Source organism: Haemaphysalis longicornis, unplaced genomic scaffold (genome assembly GCF_048455015.1).
Source record: "Haemaphysalis longicornis isolate Haplotype H1 unplaced genomic scaffold, Haemaphysalis longicornis Haplotype H1 scaffold_6, whole genome shotgun sequence".
Classification (NCBI taxonomy): domain Eukaryota; kingdom Metazoa; phylum Arthropoda; class Arachnida; order Ixodida; family Ixodidae; genus Haemaphysalis; species Haemaphysalis longicornis.
In genome coordinates this window covers 171,744,113-171,763,240 of record NW_027526407.1, presented here as the reverse complement: position 1 = coordinate 171,763,240, position 19,128 = coordinate 171,744,113, and the positions used below count along the sequence as shown (strand labels likewise).

General features: G+C 45.6%; 2 protein-coding genes across 7 annotated transcripts in view; one reads left to right on the top strand and one right to left on the bottom strand.

Annotated features, from left to right (window-relative positions):
• The window catches only part of Mbs (Myosin binding subunit), a 120,221-nt gene extending 112,390 nt beyond the window's left edge, over positions 1-7,831 (bottom strand). For 2 of the 4 annotated variants that reach the window (XM_077672843.1, XM_077672845.1), the window contains exon 1: positions 7,502-7,831. In XM_077672843.1, coding sequence (XP_077528969.1) covers positions 7,502-7,753 — 252 coding nt within the window. In that variant the 5' untranslated portion in view covers positions 7,754-7,831. The remainder of the gene's footprint in view (positions 1-7,501) is intronic. The other 2 variants (XM_077672842.1, XM_077672844.1) reach the window with 1 other exon arrangement.
• A 335-nt stretch (positions 7,832-8,166) lies between these two features.
• The window catches only part of LOC144141266 (CCR4-NOT transcription complex subunit 2-like), a 61,149-nt gene continuing 50,187 nt past the window's right edge, over positions 8,167-19,128 (top strand). For 2 of the 3 annotated variants that reach the window (XM_077672840.1, XM_077672839.1), the window contains exon 1: positions 8,168-8,323. The gene's annotated coding sequence lies outside the window, so the exon portion shown is untranslated. Of the gene's footprint in view, positions 8,324-19,128 lie in introns of all 3 variants that reach the window. The other variant, XM_077672841.1, reaches the window with a different exon arrangement.

Below are 19,128 nucleotides of genomic sequence, written 5' to 3'. Positions count from 1 at the left end.
ACGGGAGAAAAAAAATTACAGAAAAAAAAAGGGCACAGGGCAATTCTGTGTTGACAGAATCCGTGGGAATGATTTTTGCGATATTGTAGACGCCGAATCTGCTAATTCTTCGTCGTCTGGAGCCGTGGGCGCGCGTCCTTATGAGTCGACTACCGTCTACCACCGTAGACTTCCCACAGTTCCTCAAATTGACCTCCGCTCACTTGTTCACTGACCTAACCCCACGCCGCAATGTCGCGCTTCGATGATCGTGGAACCCGATTAGTGCGCACTGATCTATCATCCACAAAGCTGTATATCGCCGTGAAGGGTGGGGGCGCGACCGATTGGCGCACCGTACACGCGAACGGCTGCGGTTCAACGATCTACTCTCCGGCCGTCTCGCCTTCGATGCGCGATAAGAAGTACGCTCCCGCATCCGCCGTAGATTACTGCTGCGTCGGCAGCACGCTTAAGAGCGAAAGCTGGCGGTAGGGGCCCCGGCCGATTGTTGTGCCAGCTGGGATCTCCGCCAAGCGCCCTGTATACGATGGAGGTGATGCACATTTCGCATCAACGTTCCAGTCACCTCTTTTCCATCCCCACTGCACCGTGCTCTTTGAACCACGTATACGTCAGGAAAGTAAATTCAGTTCAACGAAAACTGTCCCCAAACCCACTATTTTCTAACACAAACGGTAGGCCGACCGCCATTTTCTCTTTTACAGCACTGCAGACTGGGACGTCCCCAGATTGGGGATGGAACACCCTACGAATTTTTTTTCTATACAGCGCGTAAGCGGAACTTTAGTGTCCTTTCGGCAAAACTCCGCCCTCTGATAATCCACAACCCCATCCGAAAAAAAAAAAAAAACTCTGACTACGGCCCTGACTGCAGATCTTCGACACTAGCCCAAAACCTGCAACATCGCAAGTTACTGTAAACGCGCTACGACTAAGTAAAAAGAATAGTTTTTAACCGACGAAAAGCTAATTATTTAGGCTTAGCTGGACACTTAGGTAAAATTCAAAACTGGCGGCTATTTCTCAGCCACCCAGTGACATATAAAGCCAGTGGTGGTTCATATTCGAAAGAGTGGCAGATGTTCGATTCTACATTAGCGAGAACTCGTTGTGTGGTGTGAATTCATCCATCTTGGTAAAAGCGCGCGCTTACTGCAGAGTAAGACGCTACCTACATTGTTCCCGCAAGCTTCTTTCGGGTGCACAAACCCCTAACCTGCACGAAATTATCACGGAAACTTCTGCATCGTTTTGGACGCCCTACAACTTTAAACGTTTCCGGCTCCTTTAAATGATGTTTCCCGTTTATTACGAAATCAACGTAAAAAATAATAGCCCGTGACTGTCTGCACCAGTGTGCATCATTGCTGGTTACTTTGGTGCTGAAACGGTTAGTAGCTCCCTTAACCTTAAAGCTGGCCGCAAGTTAGATCACATGCTCTGTATATGCATGTGTGCGAGTGCATTCCCTACAAGCCCAAAAGCAATCTAAGTGCTAAATTTTTCGTGAAGTGGTTGGCACTGCGAATGATACATAATCAACGGAGGCACGTAAAATTGTACAGTTTCGTAATATGAAGCCTCTGGTCCACCACATTTGTCAACGCAGCTGAGGAAGAGATTGATGCCATTACTGATATGAAAATAGGGGCTTTGTTTCTCTAGGGCCTAAAATATCAGTTTTACTGCTTTAGGCTTTTTTGCTGTGAACACCAGGACCGGAAAGCCAGAGCACCACTGTACGTGTTGCACATCTTTTGCTTACTGTATTTTTGTGTGCGTGTGAAAGACCCACTGCAACTACAACAGGACCACCGTATTATACTACAAACCTGTTCAGACAGAGTTAGGCATGTAGAAGTGAAATGACGTCAAACCTCAATACAACGAAACAGCACCAGCGAGAAATTTTACTCATTATACCCGACATTCGTCATAAAACAAGGCACCTATAATGCTGCACATGGAAGAGAAAATGAACCCAGCACACAGCAGGCTTTTACCGTGCACAATGGAATGGAACTAAGACTTAGCTACATTATAACCATGTACCGTATTTTCTTGCGTATAAGCCGCCCCTGCACGCAGCAGGTGCACTCCCGTGCTGCATCCACAGAGGAAAACAGATTATCCCCATATATTTTCCGCACAATTGACCGCATAATGCAGTCATTCAGAATTGGGAGGAGTTCCTGGAGAGGCCTGGACTCTGCACGCTAGCTTGGATAGTACTTTAGTCCCACAATGAGCATAGTTCATTTGTCACAACCGATTCCGTTTCGTTGCAGACAGTACTAGTACCATTGAAATTTAGCCCGACCAACTAAATCTTGTTTGTGACACTCGACAGTCCACTATATCAGTGTTTGTTACAACAAGGTTATGCCGTATGTGATAAGTAGTCTACTAACACTTACAGCACTAAAAAAAATGAAGTGGCGCAAGTTTAAGCCACAGAAAAACCTAAATGTGCGACATCGTCGACCAGCCCATGCAACTCAACTTGAAAGTGCAATTAGCCGTCACACCTGTGAACTTGAAAAACCACCATGTGCCTCGAATCCGCGGGGTATGATGCGTCACGTTGAAACCCGAATGAAAACACGGGCCCAGACAGACAGGTTCAATTTGCGAGCAACGTGAACGATTTATGTTGCCAGGCGTATCGCTGGAATGTGACACTGTCACAGCGCAACGCAACGTCATTCCACGAAACTGCTGCGCAGCTATGGCCAAGCCTTTCCATACAGCCAGTTGCTAAGCCCTCAAACCTGCTGCTTACAGCTTGGTTTTTGGAAAAAAAAATACTGCCAAGCCCAATTGTTCCAAAAAATAACCAGGCCATATAGCTTGCGACGCTGCAAACGCCATCGAAAGATGATAACCTTCTGCCTCCCCTGCATGTAACTATCCTCTTATGTTCCCATGTGCTCCATTTCTCCGCATTTGCACCAACAGTGCACCGCCCGTTGGAACAGCATGGATCTTTTCCTGTATCTTTCGTTCGATCTGCTTTTCTCAATGTTTGCTTTTATCTTGCCTCTTTTTGACCATCATTTTTAACATGTTTTTTTTTTTCTGGCTACCATAAATACAAATCCAAAGAGTACTCTAAATAAAGCGTGCTGGTACTCTCAGTAATGCACTTGCACTTTGCTCTAAATATGCCTGGGGTTTACACACATGTGCCATGCCAGAAGCATTAGTACTTTGGAACAGTCCTGCTTAGACATACTTCGTGGTGAAGCACTCCCTCGCTTCAGCCGGCACGTGAATGAACTGACAGACAGCAGACAAAACGTTTTCACATTTAAGTGGACTGAAAAAGGACTCAAAAAAAAGAAAGCCTATACCTATCATTGCAACAACCCTCCTGCAGGCACAAATTAAGTGTTCATCAACATAATCAGTCCACTGACCTCCCTCTGTCAGCCTCTTCTCTAACCTACCTCTAACTCATTTTATTCACCTGATAAAACGCTATCACTTCGAGTTGATTTCATTATGGTGTCTAACGCATTGAAGCTATGGATGGGCTACGAGGTGCACTGTAATGGAGGGCTCTGAATAAATTTTGAATTTTGCCCACCAGGGGTTCTTTAACGTGCGGAAAAATCTCAACACACGGGCGTTTTCGCTTCTCACCTCCCTCACAAAAACAGCCACCGCGCCCAGGATTGAACTCGTGTTCTTGGGCTCAGCCGCACATCGCCTTAGCCACGGTTACCAAGTAGACCTGTTCTCTCTTTCACATGGTCAGCGAAAATTCACTTTTCCCCGCAGAAATACTTTCCCTCCACAGAAAGTCTCCACTCCAGGATGTCCACTCTCTGGGCCACCATCTTGTTTCCCACAGCTCTGTCGCGGAACGCACGGGTCACCTCCATTTCTGAACTTCACCAAACGGCCGCTGCACAGCCAAGATTAATACCCATGCCACACGTGTACAAAAATGACATCAAGCGTTTAAGGCCTTAAGATACTGAATGACATTATTTGGGCGGGCAATGCTACACGTAAAAATGCAAAGGCATTAAATGTGTCAGGAATGATGGTGAGAACGACGAAGAAGAGAAGTGTGCTCATATTTTAGAAGCTTTTAACGTAGACGAAAACGTTTTTTTGTGATGGAAAATGTTGTGAGAAACAGCATTTTCTGAAAAATGGTGTGAGTTGTTTCTAAAAGTGGCTTCAGCAGCTGCCGTCACCTGCCCAGTGATAGCGAAATCCGGAAAATTCAAAACGACGAGTAACACAGTGTTTTGCCTTTTTCCGCTGTTTTAGTGAACTCGACATCGACGGGCGTGTACCCAACTTCACTACCAACAGTGCACAAAAAATCGTCTCATTTCGAAGTTCAGCTCCGTTTCCGCGTCAACACTCTGGTGCTGAGAGTTTTGCTGGTTTAATTTGGTGCTCATCGCATTCGAGAGTAGGCAAGTTTAAGGCGTTCGTGAAGGCAAATGAGTTGTGCAGAACTCCCTAAATGAAAAATGACATTATAGCGAATAGCATTATACCCGTGCCACACGTACACAAAAAATGGCATTAAGTGCTGAAGGCATTAAGATGCCAAATGACATTAATACCCCTGTCACACGACAGATCTAATGACATTTACAGCAAATGTCATTCGCTCTAAATGTCATTAATTCGGCGCTACACGAGAATACCGAATGACATTCAAGGCGAATGACATTTACCGGCTAACTGAGGTCCCGGACCTCAGTTACACCTCAGTTGGCGCGTTGGCGGCCGAATGAGTAGCCTCGACAGCAGTAGCGCGTCCCTAGACTGAAAAATTCAGTAATAAACCAGAGAATATTGTTTCTAAAAACTGTCAGTAAACATATTTTCTTCTTTGTGTTGATGTTCAAATAAAGAAAGATAAACAAGTACTAACAAAAAAGAAAATCTCGTCCCCAGTGCGCGTGCTAGCCGAATCCGGATTTTTTGCAGACTTGTCTCGGCTTGTGATGTCTACTGATGTCACTTAAATCAGTGGTTTTCTTGTTTTTTATTTTAAAAATAATCCTTTGTTACGTTTTTTTTTTTTAATATTACGTGTGAAAACATTCTAGATGCGCTTGAAATGTAATTTTTGCGGTTTTGCGAGCTCGCTAATCGTCACCGCTATCACAATCAAATGACATTTGTTTCGCCCTGTAGACCCGCACGGCCGAGCCGGATGTCATTAACAGCTAATGTCATTCACTTTGAATGACATTAGATTTGCCGTGTGACAGGGATATAACTGGCCGGGCCGTGCTACACGCGAAAACGCAAAGGCATTAAATGTGTTAGGCATGATGGTGATCATGACCAAAAAGAGAAATTCACTCATATTTTACAAGTCTTTAATGTAGATAAAAACGCCTTAGAAGCGTTAAAACTGTTTTTTGCGAAAGAAAATTTTATGAGAAATAGTGTTTTTTAAAAATGGTGGGAGCCGTTTCTAAAAGTGGCTTCGGCATGCCGTCGCCGGCCAGCGGTAGCGAAATCCGAAAAATTTAACACGAAGAGTAACGCGATGTTCTTACTTTTGCCTCTGTTCTAGTGAACTTCGTCTTCTTCAAAACTTCGGCACCAATTGTGCACAAAAAATCGTCATATTTCGAAGTTTAGCTACGTTTCCGCGTCAACACTCTGGTGGTGAGAGTTTCGTTGGTTTCATTTGGTGCTCATCGGGTTCGAGGGTAGGCAGATTTAAGGTGTTCACGAAGGTAAATGAGTTGTGCGGAACTCCTTAAACCAAAATGACATTAAAGCGAATAGCTTTAGATTTTTGCGTGTAGCAGCAAATTAATGGCATTAAAACTTAAGGCATTAAGCACTTAATGCCATCTTTTGTGTACTTGTGGCACGGGTATAAAACCTGATACACTGTGGACGCTCAGCTGTGACAGCGGGTAGAAGTTGTTGCCCTACGTAATGCCCATTTGCTTTCTGTGGAGGTTCAATGGCCTACTACTTCAAGGACGGTTTCCTGGCACCATGTGTAAGCAGGTGTCAGGTAAAAAGACACCATTTCACCGTAATTATTTGAAGCATGTCCGGAATGAATAATGTGGATAGGGAGGGGTTAGGGATACCAGTAGATGAATATTTGAGCCACTTCAGGCTACAATTAGCTCAGTGTCAATTATTCTTTCGTGCAAACACGCGCAAGATGATTGTGGGTTGTGAGTAAGCTTCCAACGTTGTACCTACCACAGAAAGGATAAAGTAGCCGTGATAACGGGTGTTATCGTGTACCTGATGAGGCGAACGGAATGACTCGGGTGGAATTGACACAGGGTGTTATATGAGGAAGCCGCGATTACGGCACCGTCGCAAAAGTTCGGTCACGAGAGCGCCCTACTCTTACGTCACACACACACCGCCATCGCGAAGGCGCGACAAAACGACCCAGAAAACTGCGTGCCCTCCAAGTCAAGACCCGGAGATTCGAGGCACTCCTTTCGGGCTCCAACCCAGTTTCCAGACCGCGTCTAGCCGCGAAAGATTGCGCGCGAAAAGAAAAAAAAAAAACGTGCGCTTAAAAAAAAGCGCGGGTTTTTCTTTTTTCGCCAAGGCCCCGCGAAAAGCGTGTTCGGGGGCAACGCGACCGCGCCGGAGGTTGGCAGATGAGTGTTACGTCAAACCAGCCGCCCGTCCGGGTTCTGCATGCGATGGCCCAACCGCGGCGGCGAACTGCTCCGGCCGCGCAGGGATCCCGCTGCCTTCTTCTCGGCGGGGGCTCTTACCGACCCTTTCTCGAAACCCCGGAGCTAAATATAAACTAAAACACGGAGAGGGAACGGTCCGAGCCGCGACTCTGCGGCGCTACCGAGCCCAGGCAGGGAGCCCCTCTCGCTCCCCGCCTGTTCGAGACTCTTTCCTCGACTCCCGCGGAGGTCACAGCGAGCAAGTCGAGCCCACAGCACCTCGCGAGAGGCTTCATTCACAGCGTCGCTGACGACGCCCGTGCGATCGGGACCGTTTTCCCCGACCGTTCGTTCTTCTCGTGCGAAAAAAACGCGCTGCCCGGGTCAACAAGAAAGCGGCCCGCACGGAGTAGGCTTAATACTGACCCAGGAGCGGGCACACACACACACACACACGCACGCACAAGCCGCAAGGGAAACACACACACACCAGCGGTGGCGGCGCTCGGCAAAAAGGCGTGTCGGTGCCTTTTTTTTCTCTTTTTTTACTGGTTGTCTTTTACGGCCAGGATCGGCTGACAGTCGCCCGCCAGCTATGCGCGACTTTCAGGGCAGAAGAGTGGCGCTTACGACAACGCCTGATCGCCACGGGACGGTTGCGACGGCGTCGAGCTTCGAACGGCTCGGAAGTAAACCGACCCGGGGCTTTTAAAGAGAGCTACCAGCAGCCATGATACACACACGCACACACGCCGACACCCCCAGGAGCGGGGGGTAGCCGCACCGTGACCGGTGCGGTTCGAGACGAGGGCACCTTCGCTCCGGGTGCAGGGTTATCGCCGTCCGCGTACCTGGTGTAGCGCGGTGAGGCCGTCGACGTTGGTCGTGTTGATATCGGCGCCGGCGGCGAGCAGACGCTCGACTTCGGCCGTGTCTCCGGCGGCACAGGCGGCGAGGAAGACGCACCCATCGCTGAACTTGATCTTGGACGCCTTGTCGACCGGCGGTTCGGCACTTTCCCGGTTCGTCTCAGAGTCCTCCCAACGTTTCAGCTGCTCTTTTCGCTTGAAAAGCGAATTGCTGGGCCGGGATTCCAAAGACATCACTACCCGCTGTCTCGTCTCGCACACCGCATCACAGCCTCCCCCGCAGACCGCCAGATGACAGCACCGTCGACGACGGCTGAGCCAGCCGGCGGTTTCGAGACAGCGTTTTCAAGTTGTCTGCACTTTTGAAAAGGAAATTACATCGCTCTACAATATTTTAAAATTTGAGTTGCTTTTGAAACGCGTAAATAAGCTCCTTACTTCTTTTGTAATGTGGAACAGATAATAAGCCCTTAACACTTCGTTACGTAACGCCATAGAGTTAATACCGTAATGCTCTCAAAACTGCAAATACCTTAACACACAAAAAAACTTATTTTATATTTTTATTTTATTTAGTGTCAAGTTTTAACAAAAGTAATGAAATTTATCCTACAAAACCAAAGTAACAAAAGCGAATGCTCGAAACTTGCCCCTCTTTTCGCAAGAGGGCGGGAGACGTCACATCGCCATGTTTTTTTCCAGAGTTGGTGTTGTGTGAATGACTGTGCTGGCCCAAAAGTGTACAAAAAACAAAGCGAATATCAAGTCTTGTGTAGGATAAGTTAACACGGATTGCCTCATCAGGTAACTACCCTGCCTCTTATTTACTGATCAGCCGCTCGGAGGAGCGGAGGTGCTTCAAACTACGCTCACAAACCGGGGCTACCCCCGGTGACGCTCACTGGACATGTCAAGTTTTCTCACTATTCCGGCGCTTTGGTCTCTTTTTTGCGCATTCATATGCACACAGCGGCTGAACGGGCTCCTCCGACAAGCAATTTTAAAGTTCTCTTCCGCGAAACTTCAAACCCGAGGCTTCCCGCGTGTAGCGTATCCAACGGCTACCACCTATGCCGCGTAGTCGACGTTTCAAGCTGGCGTAGGATGGAAGTTAATCAGAGTTCAAAAACGGGGTGCTTTTGGCATTCTCCGGGAGCAGTGTCACGGAGCGAAAACGATTTTCAAACGCTAGTCCCTCGCGCCTTTCAGCGCAGATGAGTGTTCGCGTCTTTTGTTGACCCCATCTGGTAGCCAGCGTAGCGTAGGGGTCGCAGCGCTGCTTTTGTGGGGGCGACTGCGTCAGTTGCCCTGTGACCCCCAAGCTGTTCTCGAAACCGCCCCGAACGCGTCCTGTTCTGCGGCTGCCGACGAGATTTTCAAATCTAGATTACGGTGCTTATTTTTATTGTGGTGAACGAGTTATACAGCTGTCGTACCGAAGTCGCATGTTCGTGGATTGTGCTCCGCAGCCGGGTCGCTGTACCGTACGTTGGCTTTGAACAAACCAACGCGAACCAGGGAAGGTTACTTCGGCTGTCTATACCACTCACTTTACAACCCCGCGTATTTCTTATGTTGGTTCACGAAAATATCTATTTGCGGGAACTTTTTGGGTTCCGTGGAAGTCACATTTTGAAGGAAACCTTCGGGTATTCAAGGTTCTGGACGCCTTAACGGCAACTCGGTCCATGCTTAGTAGAAACATATCAGCTCGTCTTTAAAAAAGCTTTCCCGGTCGTTGGGCAAATCACGGAGTGATTTCCCGTGGGGGGTCGTGCCGGAAAAACCGATGTGAGTGGCCTCGCCTTTAAATTAATTTTAGAAAGCCCTATTCAAAGTGAAGGTCGTGTGTCGTCAGCGAAACAACTGGCTGAAACTGGCTTCTTGTTCAATGCAAACGACACATACATTAAGTAGTTGTTTCTTCCTTGAATGCGACTCGCTTCAGTGCTGATCAAAGCTTAAATAAAACCGCAAGTAGTCGCTGTAGTGCTTCTAACAACAGAATGCATGTTTGGGGACTCTTGTGGACACCACCGAAGCGGCTTTCGTTCGTTTTAAAATGTGTGTGTTTTCTCCCTCTCGTCTGGCATCCAGTTATAAGTGAAGTTTGCTATGTGACTGTAAGTATCGACAATTAACTTCACGTTCCCACTCCTCGTTCACACCATTTCAGCCATTAGGCAACACGTGTAAAAGTATTCACATGTCTGCCGCAACACATTAGGTATGTCAGCAACAATTTAGACTTGAAAACAAATAAAATAAAACCTCAATGCTTGCTGCATCTGCTGTGTCATTCCTTGCCAAGAGTGGCTGGACAAGTTTTGAGCCGCATGTTTGGGCGAGGTCATTTGCAGCAGCCCTCAAAACGAGCTCGAATGCCCCTAGTGCCAAAGTCAGTTTTAAACGCTAAACTTGTTTTTGTGGGGATTAAAAAAAATGATGCCATAAACTATCACTTGCGACATGGCAAAAGGAATGTCATGTCTTCGAGATTGAAACACCCCCCCCCCCCTTTTTTTTTTCTTATCACCTGGTTGCTTAAAGCGAGGCTGGGCACCTAAATTGAAGAAATACGTTCATTGGACTGACAGTACTAAGCGGTGTTACGTTTTCATTACAAGAAGGAAAGAAAGAACTTCTAGTGTTCGGTGAATTGTAATCTAGTGGGGATTTGATCACGGCCACAGTGGCTGCTTTTTCAAATGGAGGCAGAAAGTGGAAACACCCATGTGTCACCATTTCAGCGCATTGAGCCCGAAAGATTTGATACTGTAATGTATTTACTATTACGAAAGATTGTGTAACAATATTAACACTACATCATGTAGTATAAAGCTTTCACTAAAATAGTATCACTAAAAAAGTCTGCAAGAGAGGTGAGGTCTCTAAGGTCACTCTTTCTGTTTACATCTGCTGTGGGCCCTATTATACACAGGCAGACAATTGTAGTCTCGTCAAAGCTGTCAGGCTGGCATAAAAGGAAAAAAGAACGATAGTAAGCCCGCAATGTTTTCTGTTTTCCTTGTCTTTTTTGGCACGACCATTGTATTTCCAAAGGAACATTTCTTGGCTGGGAGATTTTCCGTCGCCCTTCTTTTTTGCTGGGTGAAATGAGTGGCATTTTGAAAAAGTGGGGGCAGTTCTGGGGTGACACTGGTGCACCCAGCTTGAGCATCACGCCATCCCTCACAACCTGTGGTTACATTGCGGTTCACTCAGGCTTTCTAAAGATTTCTGAGCTTGTGGATTGACAGCGTTCATGGTCTTTATGGATTTGTTGAAAAGATCTGGGGCGGTATTCCCGTGTTTTGTCCCTTTTGTGTCCCTTTCAAAAGTGTCCCTTTTGAGCGAGCCCTGATTGGCTAAAAGCGAACACCTGCATGTGACGCCATGCAAGCACGGCGGAGCTACGAGTTGTGGCTACTCGGAGCAGACGATTTGGAGCAGACGATTTTTCGTCGCGGTTTGCTCGCGGAACAATAAACACATAAAAGATACTCTGATAGGGTTTCAGTTCTTTAAAATGCGTTTGCAAGAACAATTACGCTATTTGAATCAAAGGCCCACTGCTTAACCGGAAGTACGTCACGATGAAAGGGACGCAAAAGGGACAGTTACGAGAATACCGCCCCTGTTTCCACACCATTGGCCTGTATGTTGACGGGGCCATGGGGACAAAATGAAACTTTGTTTAGCCGTAAAGAACTAGCCCCTAGCCCTTTGAGACTCCCTCAACTCCATTCCAGCTGCAAAAGGCGTTTTTCTAACCGAAACAAAAAAAAACCTCAAGAAATATTGAAAAACTTTCAAATTTCTCGCTAAAGTGGCGTGATGTGAGCACCAGTGACGTAAGGGCCAGCACTGAAAACGCTGCTATTAGTGTGTTAAGTGTACATTAGCATTTCAGGGATACAATCTAAGGGAACTAGAGTCCCCACTACAATGCTTAGTCACGTCTCTTGGTGGTGGCTTTGGTCAGAGGCTGCCAGTCATGCAAAACAAGACTCTGAGATGATTCTGTAGAGAAATGGTCAAAAATAGGGTTCGCACAGGTCCTTGAAAACCCCTGAATTTAGAAGTGTAAATTTCAAGGCCTGGAAAGTCCTGGAGTTTTTAAAGGGTCCTTGAAAGCCCTTGATTTTTCTGGAGAGAACCAATGGCCCTATCTTTTCACCACAATTGAAAGTGTTTGTCGTGAATTTTAGGTGTTAAAAATGTAAAGAAACATTGTAACAATCAAGTTTCAGTGTGTTGCGTGAAATTACGAGTTGGGGATTCTCATTATTATGAAGCAACATTGGGAGCAGCACTCCTCAATAGAATTCATGTCACGATACAATCCCGTGAAAGCCGGCTTCTGTTCTCTATCTTGCATGTTCTATGTAGTGTGTGGACGGCCTTTCATTGCATGTTTGTTGTGCCTCACGCTCGATCTGCATTTGCTTTTACGTGCAAATGGTAGACGTGTACATAGTTCATCCTGCCTTGCAGCAAAACTTGCTGAGTTAATTTCAGCTGATACTCTTGCTCACAAAGCAGGAAATGCAGGCAACATTACCTACTTTTGAAATCAAACAGCCTCAGCAAAACACCAAGAAAAAAGAAAAACCTCTAAATACAAACTGTGAAATAAAAAATAAAGCTGGGGGAGCATTCCTGAACCCATAGCGCCTATCTAAATGTGCATTAATGTTCCTAAGTATTGCGCAATAACAAAATTTTGCTTTGTGTTGAAAAAGTCATAAATAATCCCAGATAAAACATAAGATGGAGACCTTGAAAATGTGTTTTCTGGTCCTTGAAAGTCCTTGAAAACCCTTGAATTTTTGCTTTTGAAGCCCGTACGAACACTGGAAAAGTGGCTAGGGGCAGTGTTGCCAGGTCTGGCGATCTGTCGCCAAACTGGCAACATTTTGAGACTCGTGGCGACGGAAATTTCAGTGTGGCGACCTAGCTACTTTCTGTCTCCTTGAGCATTGGTAATTTCATATATTTCCGGACCCTTCCGACGCTCCACTTTCCACAAAAAGGGCTGAAATGGTATTTATTGGGAGGGTGGTAGATAGCGGTGCGACGATGAGCGGCGACCAAACCAAGTGGTCGTTCTTCCAGCCGGCAGAATCAGAGTGAGCACGAGATGAGCGAGTGGGATGGGGCGTGACCAGTTCTTGACCATGATACTGTCGTGACACTAGTGCAATACCACACAGACAGGAGATGGTCCGTTGCATTCTCTCGGTGGCTATCTTTTTTACAGTGCCTTATATGACCTTTTGGTGCAGTTCAGCCATCTAGACAAACTGAACAAATGGAACAGAAGGAACTTTCCTTTAATTTATTTTACCCTCAAGGCTTTACAGAGGGGATGGGTAAACTTATACAAAAGATACAACAAAAGCAGCATGAGTGATGTTATCCATTATTAGATGGTGCCGGCAAAAACGGTGTCGACTAAGTGTCTTCGGAGTTGTGAAGGCTCTGCGATGGCAGCTGTTGGCCCGAGAAGGGGGTTCCAGTCCTGTGATGTCCTCTGTATAAATGACTGCAAACATGTCTTAGTGTGACAATGCATTACTCGAATGCGTGAAGAGATGTAGGATGTGCCGAAAACCGGGGTATGGGAAAAAGTCTTGTGGAAGAAACAAAGATGGAAGAACCGGCGATGAGTTGCTAGATCTGGTAAACACAGTGAGGTTTTCATGGAAGTGACACTCGATGGACGACTGTAATTACAGTAAATGAAACGGGCAGCATTATTTTGAACACATTAAAGAGAGTCAAAAGTTCACAGCCAGGGTCCCAAATCGAAAAGGCATATTCAAGTTTTGAACAGCCTAATGTTTGGTACGGCAGTGTTTTCAGGGCAACAGGGTCAGTAGAAAAGTCATGGCGGAGGTAGCCTAGCGTTTGGTTCGCATTGTTAATTATGCTATCAGTGTGAGTCGACCAGGTAAGGTCTGAAGATATGTGTACCCTTAAATAACGGTAAGATGTAAGAATGGAACTGCTAAGGTGATAAGAAGGTACAGCAGAAGGTTTAAGTCTTCAAACCCATAAAACTTTGCACTAATTAGTGTTGAGCTCCATCTTCCATGTGTTGCACTAGGATGTGACTGTGTTAGTATCCGTTGCAAAAGATTAATACCGTTATCGTCAACAATTTCACGGAAAATAATGCAGTCATCCGCGAACAAGTGCATGTTAGATGAAACGCAGTCAGATAGATCATTAACGTAAATTAAAAAAAGCACAGGACCTAGAACAGAGCCTTGCGGGATGCCAGAATAAACGGGACTGGGTGACGATTGGTGATTATTGGTGACTACATACTGTGACCTATTTAGGAATGAATAACTCGAGCCATGAAAGAAGATTAGCATCTAGGTTTCGTTAAAAGAAGTAGGTTGTGAGAGACTTTATCGAATGCTTTAACAAAATCAAGGAATACACAGTCTGCGCATGAGCGGTGGTCCAAAATCAAGTGAAGCCTATGAGTGAATGGTAGCAGTTGCATTTCGCACGAGAACGTCTTGCGGAAGCACTGTTGAGCTGAAGTGAAAAGGGAGTTCGATTCAAGAAAATTTGAGACTAGAAAAGAGGCCATGTTCAAGAATTTTACTTGGAATGCTTGGGAGACAGATGACGGCGATCTGGCAAAGTCTAGACGAATCAGTCACTCAAACACACCCCCGTGTAGCACTGCTTACTGGCACAAACCAAAATTTGCCTCCCTCTTTTTAATGTCCGGCACCTGATGTGGTATGAATAGCATCAAAGCCTTCAAGCAATGCCGTCAGGTAAAGTGTAATGCTTCAGTAGCTGACGAGAGCTTGAGATTTCATGCAGAGTGATGGGAAGTGCGTACGACAATGTATAATTGGCATAGGTGTGTAAGGAGGCAGCGAAACTGGTGAAACATGGTGTGCAGAGAACGACAGTTTTAAAAGTCCTTTGAAAAAGGCTTCGCCTAAACTTGCATATTTTAGCTTTTTTGTAGGCAGTAGTCAACCACTGTCAATTTCTCACACCACAGCGAAGGTAATCGAAAAGTACTTACTAGCATCGCCTTGCTAAAAACTGCGACTTTTCTGGCTTTTGTTCAAATATCCACTTTATGGTGGCGACTTTTCGGCTACTTTCCGCAATTTCCAGGCGACTTTTTCTTCTGAGGAGGTTTCTACCCTGCAGGGAGGTCACCACTACTGAATCTGTTTTCCCTAATATCTCCATAATTTGTTTGAAGTTTGCGATAAAATTTGCATCATTGTCACTGAGACAAAAAGGTCCTTTTAATCAACCAAACTTTTATTTTACCTTCATGGCCCTTTTAATCATTTTGTGTGTGCGGTGGCACGGTTTGTTTCTCTCTCAGTGGAAAGCTCTTCATATCTGCTGGGTTCTCACCCATCCTATCAGCAGGCAGAAGTAGCTAGAGTGCCAACATAGGGATGTTTAACAACATCCAGTACTGGGTATGATAATACAGTAAAGGAGCTCAAGGCCTTTGTGCCATGGCTATACACTGTCCAGAGCATTAAAACAGCGTTCAGGTTGGGAGGAATGATGTGGCCTGGTGTGGAGCGTGGGTGGGGACCACAATTCCTCACCTCTCTGTTCATAAAGAACGCAGGTCTTCCAAATGAGCAGTGGCTAATACTGGTCACCTTAAGAGACAGTAACGTTTCACTCTTTTCCTAGCAGGCATGAAGAAAAAGGTGATTTGGGAAGGGAGGTAGACGTAGGCATCGGTGCGTTTGTATGCCAGGTACTCCAGATAACATTTCCAGCTTTGGAAAACATCTGCTCTGGTTCTTGAGCTTCTGCTTGCATTTGGGTGGTGAGAAAACAGTTAAAGTTGTGGTTTTGGGGTGGAAGACAAGGTGTTTTTGACGAAATATCCTGCAGTGGGCCACGGAGGTTCGGCTGAAGCAAAGTTGCTCATTTTTCCCACATATCATTTAGGACTGTGTCCAGTTCAGCAGCAATGCAGTGTAGTCGATTCTTGCAAAGTAGGAGTGACGTTTGACTGCATTTCTAAGTGTTAGTTCAGCTTGAGTGGCTGCATATGCAAAGGTTGTACTCTTCGAGGTGGTGGAAGAAGTGTGTATCACTCGTACATAGCTGGGAAGTAATTCTTACCTGTTGTGCCAGTGCGTAGCTCAAATCATGTTCCTTCCCTTTTTTTTCTCTCTTTTTTTTTTTTTTTTTTGTGCGTTCACATTACTTGAGACGGACATACCAGTGCTTCATAAGTACTACACGTATCTGATGCCTGGGAATTTTTTGGTCAACCCTTAGCACTTTGCTGATCGATGCTGACTAGAACATGGTAGAATTTTGTATCTGGAACTAAAAAATAAAGAAGAATCTGCTCTCGCGTATTATTCTATGAACTTCCATTCTCGAAGCAAATTGCTTCCCAGTGGGGTGTTCATGAGAGCAACATTGTAGGCTTATGTAGGGACCTCATATCAAAGGATCGATGTCTGACTGACCTTGCATGATATCAGGTCGGTGGTATCAGTGTTGTGCAATTGTCATGAAGAGGCACAAAAATTTCACTTTTAAGCCCGGTGGAAGGTTGGGCAAGTTGGTTTTTATTCATGATGGGAAAAACCACAGAATTGATTGCAACAGAGAGAAATTGCACATTGTGCACTTTACAAAAGACTGTAGCAATGTATTTCGCTCTTCATTGGTATACAAAGAATAGCGCAAAGCAGGCCTATCCCTCACTATGCTCCATCATGCAGGATGTCACTCCTTGTGGTGAGCATTATCATCATCATCAAGATCCCTTTTGTGTCCACCACAGGACAAAGGCTTCTCCCAGAGGGAGAGAGAGAGAGAAAACTATTTTTGGAGCTCGTGCCTAAAGGCTGCTCGGCTTCTTGGTAGGGTCACACGGACTTGCTGCTCCTGGCGTATTTTTAATTTGATCTGTTAGTGTGGTCCAGTAGAGCTCTTCAAGCTCTTTAGGGGGTGTGACCCAGTGTCCCAGCTAGAAGTGCTCTCTGTGGCATAAATTGGCTGGAGGGGAGATCTCGGGGTGGCTTGTATGTTTGGGCATGTCCAGAGGCTATGTTCATTGTTGCGGTATTGGCTGCAGAGTGAGCATTTTGGTGTGCCTGGAAGCCTGTCTATGTAGTGTTGTATGTGTTTTGTCGGTTGCGTGCCGCTCACGTTGAATGCAGACAGCTTCAGAATGGGCGAGTTTTGTAAAGCAGAGGAGGGTGGCTCTTTGTTCTCCGATGTAAGTACTGTCTGCTAGTGTGATGCATTTCTCGGCGGTGCTCTTTTGGGTCATAGAAGCGAGCTCAGGGTATTGGGGGACCCGGATCATGAAGAAAAAGCAGCTTGGCCCGGAAATTTGCAACCCCTCATGTCGTATGCTTTTCGAGTTCATTAGTCTTTCCCCAAGTTTCATAATTCACCCCTCCATCGGATCATTGTCTTCCGCAAATGCATTTGCCGTCTCTTGGTAGCCATTCCATTTGAGGGACAGTTCCAGCAATTCGTCATTTGCAAATCTATGTGTTTGACCCAAGTTTGTCCTCTGACCCACCCCTGACGCAGCTTTCTTATGCTAAAGTGTTATCCCTAGCATTCGCCTTTCCACAGCTAGTTGGAATGACGGGAGCTCTCTTTCAAATTAGCTACTAAAACCCCAAGTTTCCACCCTGTATGTTATCACCAAAAGTGTCGATTGATTGTACATTGGTTTTAGAGACCAAGGATCTGGTTTTCAGACTTTTTACAGACTGAAAAAGCCCTAAAACATCAGCTGCGCAGTGAAACAGAAAGTTGCATGAGTCGCTTACACGGTTCAAACTCAAACAACAGTCAGACAAGCTCCCCAGTGCCCCTCTAAGATGACTGGAAACTTCTTGGACTAACACAACAAAAAAACAGAACCCTAACGGTGCTAATGCACGTAAGCAAGGTTGCCTGGAGACAAGTTCAGTTCGTCCATGTGATTTTGATTTTTAGTGGTTGCAGGTACAGTCTGTCAAAATTTTCTAGGCCGTGCCAAACGCTTCTTGGGCCACAAAAATATGATAGCAAAAGTATAACTTTCAGCTGTGACCAAATTACTTCATGACAGTAGGAAGGAAAGGTGTTTTCTCCACCTTTCCGACGTAAAACCTTTCAGCCCCGTTTGAGAGGTTGTCTTGTATGTTGAATTGTTTTGTCCTGTGCACTTTTGGCATGTCCTAGAAAATTTTGACTATGGCTGTGCTGGCCATAAAGCCCCAAAACAGTGGAACTTGGCCTAAAATTGATTGAGCTAATTTTTTCTGGCTTTTTGGCCTGGACGTTTGTGTTTGGAGCAAAAGGGATGACACTGCACACTAGTGAGTGGCTCATTTTGCAACAGCAAGCTCAGTGGCGTCCATGCTATGTGGGGAAGCTTGCTTGCTGTGCTGCCTTCTGTGCTGGAACCCAGATTATGCTGTATCAAGCTATATATCAAGTATGGTGAGGAGTTGAAGTTGAGATGTCCGGTGTAAAAGTCGGTGTGAACTAGGTGAAAACATTTATGCAACAGCTGTTCTTGGGTGGTCAGAATACCAGCCTCTGGGAGCTCTATAACCCTCTGTAAAGAAGCAGGCTTTGTTTCAAGCATGCATGCCGTGCAGGAAAACCTGATCAGGGGGGTTGAATTTCTACACACAAGTCTTGGCTGTAGTTATTTGTAAGTAGCACAAATGTATGGCACATACCATCCCGGAAGATTGGCCAGGGACTCTAATGGGCAAGCGCAATAAAGCCCGTATTGTAATTTAGTAACCTGGCAGAACTATTCGCAAGTGGCTGCTGTCCTGTGGTCAACACTTCAAGGCATTGTGTAGACATACCACAAGTTTGGCAATTAAAAAGACTGCATTATTGTAATTACAATGATACCAATTTTGTTGTAAATATCAGCCAAATAATCAAGGTGTGAATGGAAACACACAACGCAATGGTCACCCCAGGCACTTTCTGCCAATTTCTCTAAGACATCACAGAATCTTTTGCACAATTGGCAGCATCCGGGCCTCTAGTTCAGTTGTATCATTTCATTTGAATGAAAACGCGCAGTTGGCGTGCTGATAACTACGCCTTCAGTGCTGGCCAATATTACATCACCCCTGCAGTCAAATTTGAAATTTCACTTTGAAATTTCCAATATTGAAATTTGAAACCTTCTTTGTATTTCTTGAGTTATTTTTCTTTTTTGGTTAAAAAGGGCATCTTTCATGGCTGAAATTGAGCTGAGTGAGTTACTAATATGGTAGTACTTTAAAACTGAACAAGTATTTTGCCTCGGTGACCCCTTTCAGAACAAGAGCTGAAAAAAAAGGACAAAATACTTGTATTTTCTTAGCTGCCCTCGCTTGATGCATGTTTCACAGAGGCAGCTGCACTCAAATTTTGAACGAGGTTTAAGTTGATTGTTTTGCATTGATGCTTTTTACTATTACCATTCTTTCTCATTGGGACGTGACCTGGTTGCAGAAATTCAATTCATTTTCGGTGGCGCAAATTGACCTGCAAGAATGTTACGTCGCATAATGCACTGACACCCGCCACAGTGCTTTAGTGGCTATGGTGTTGTG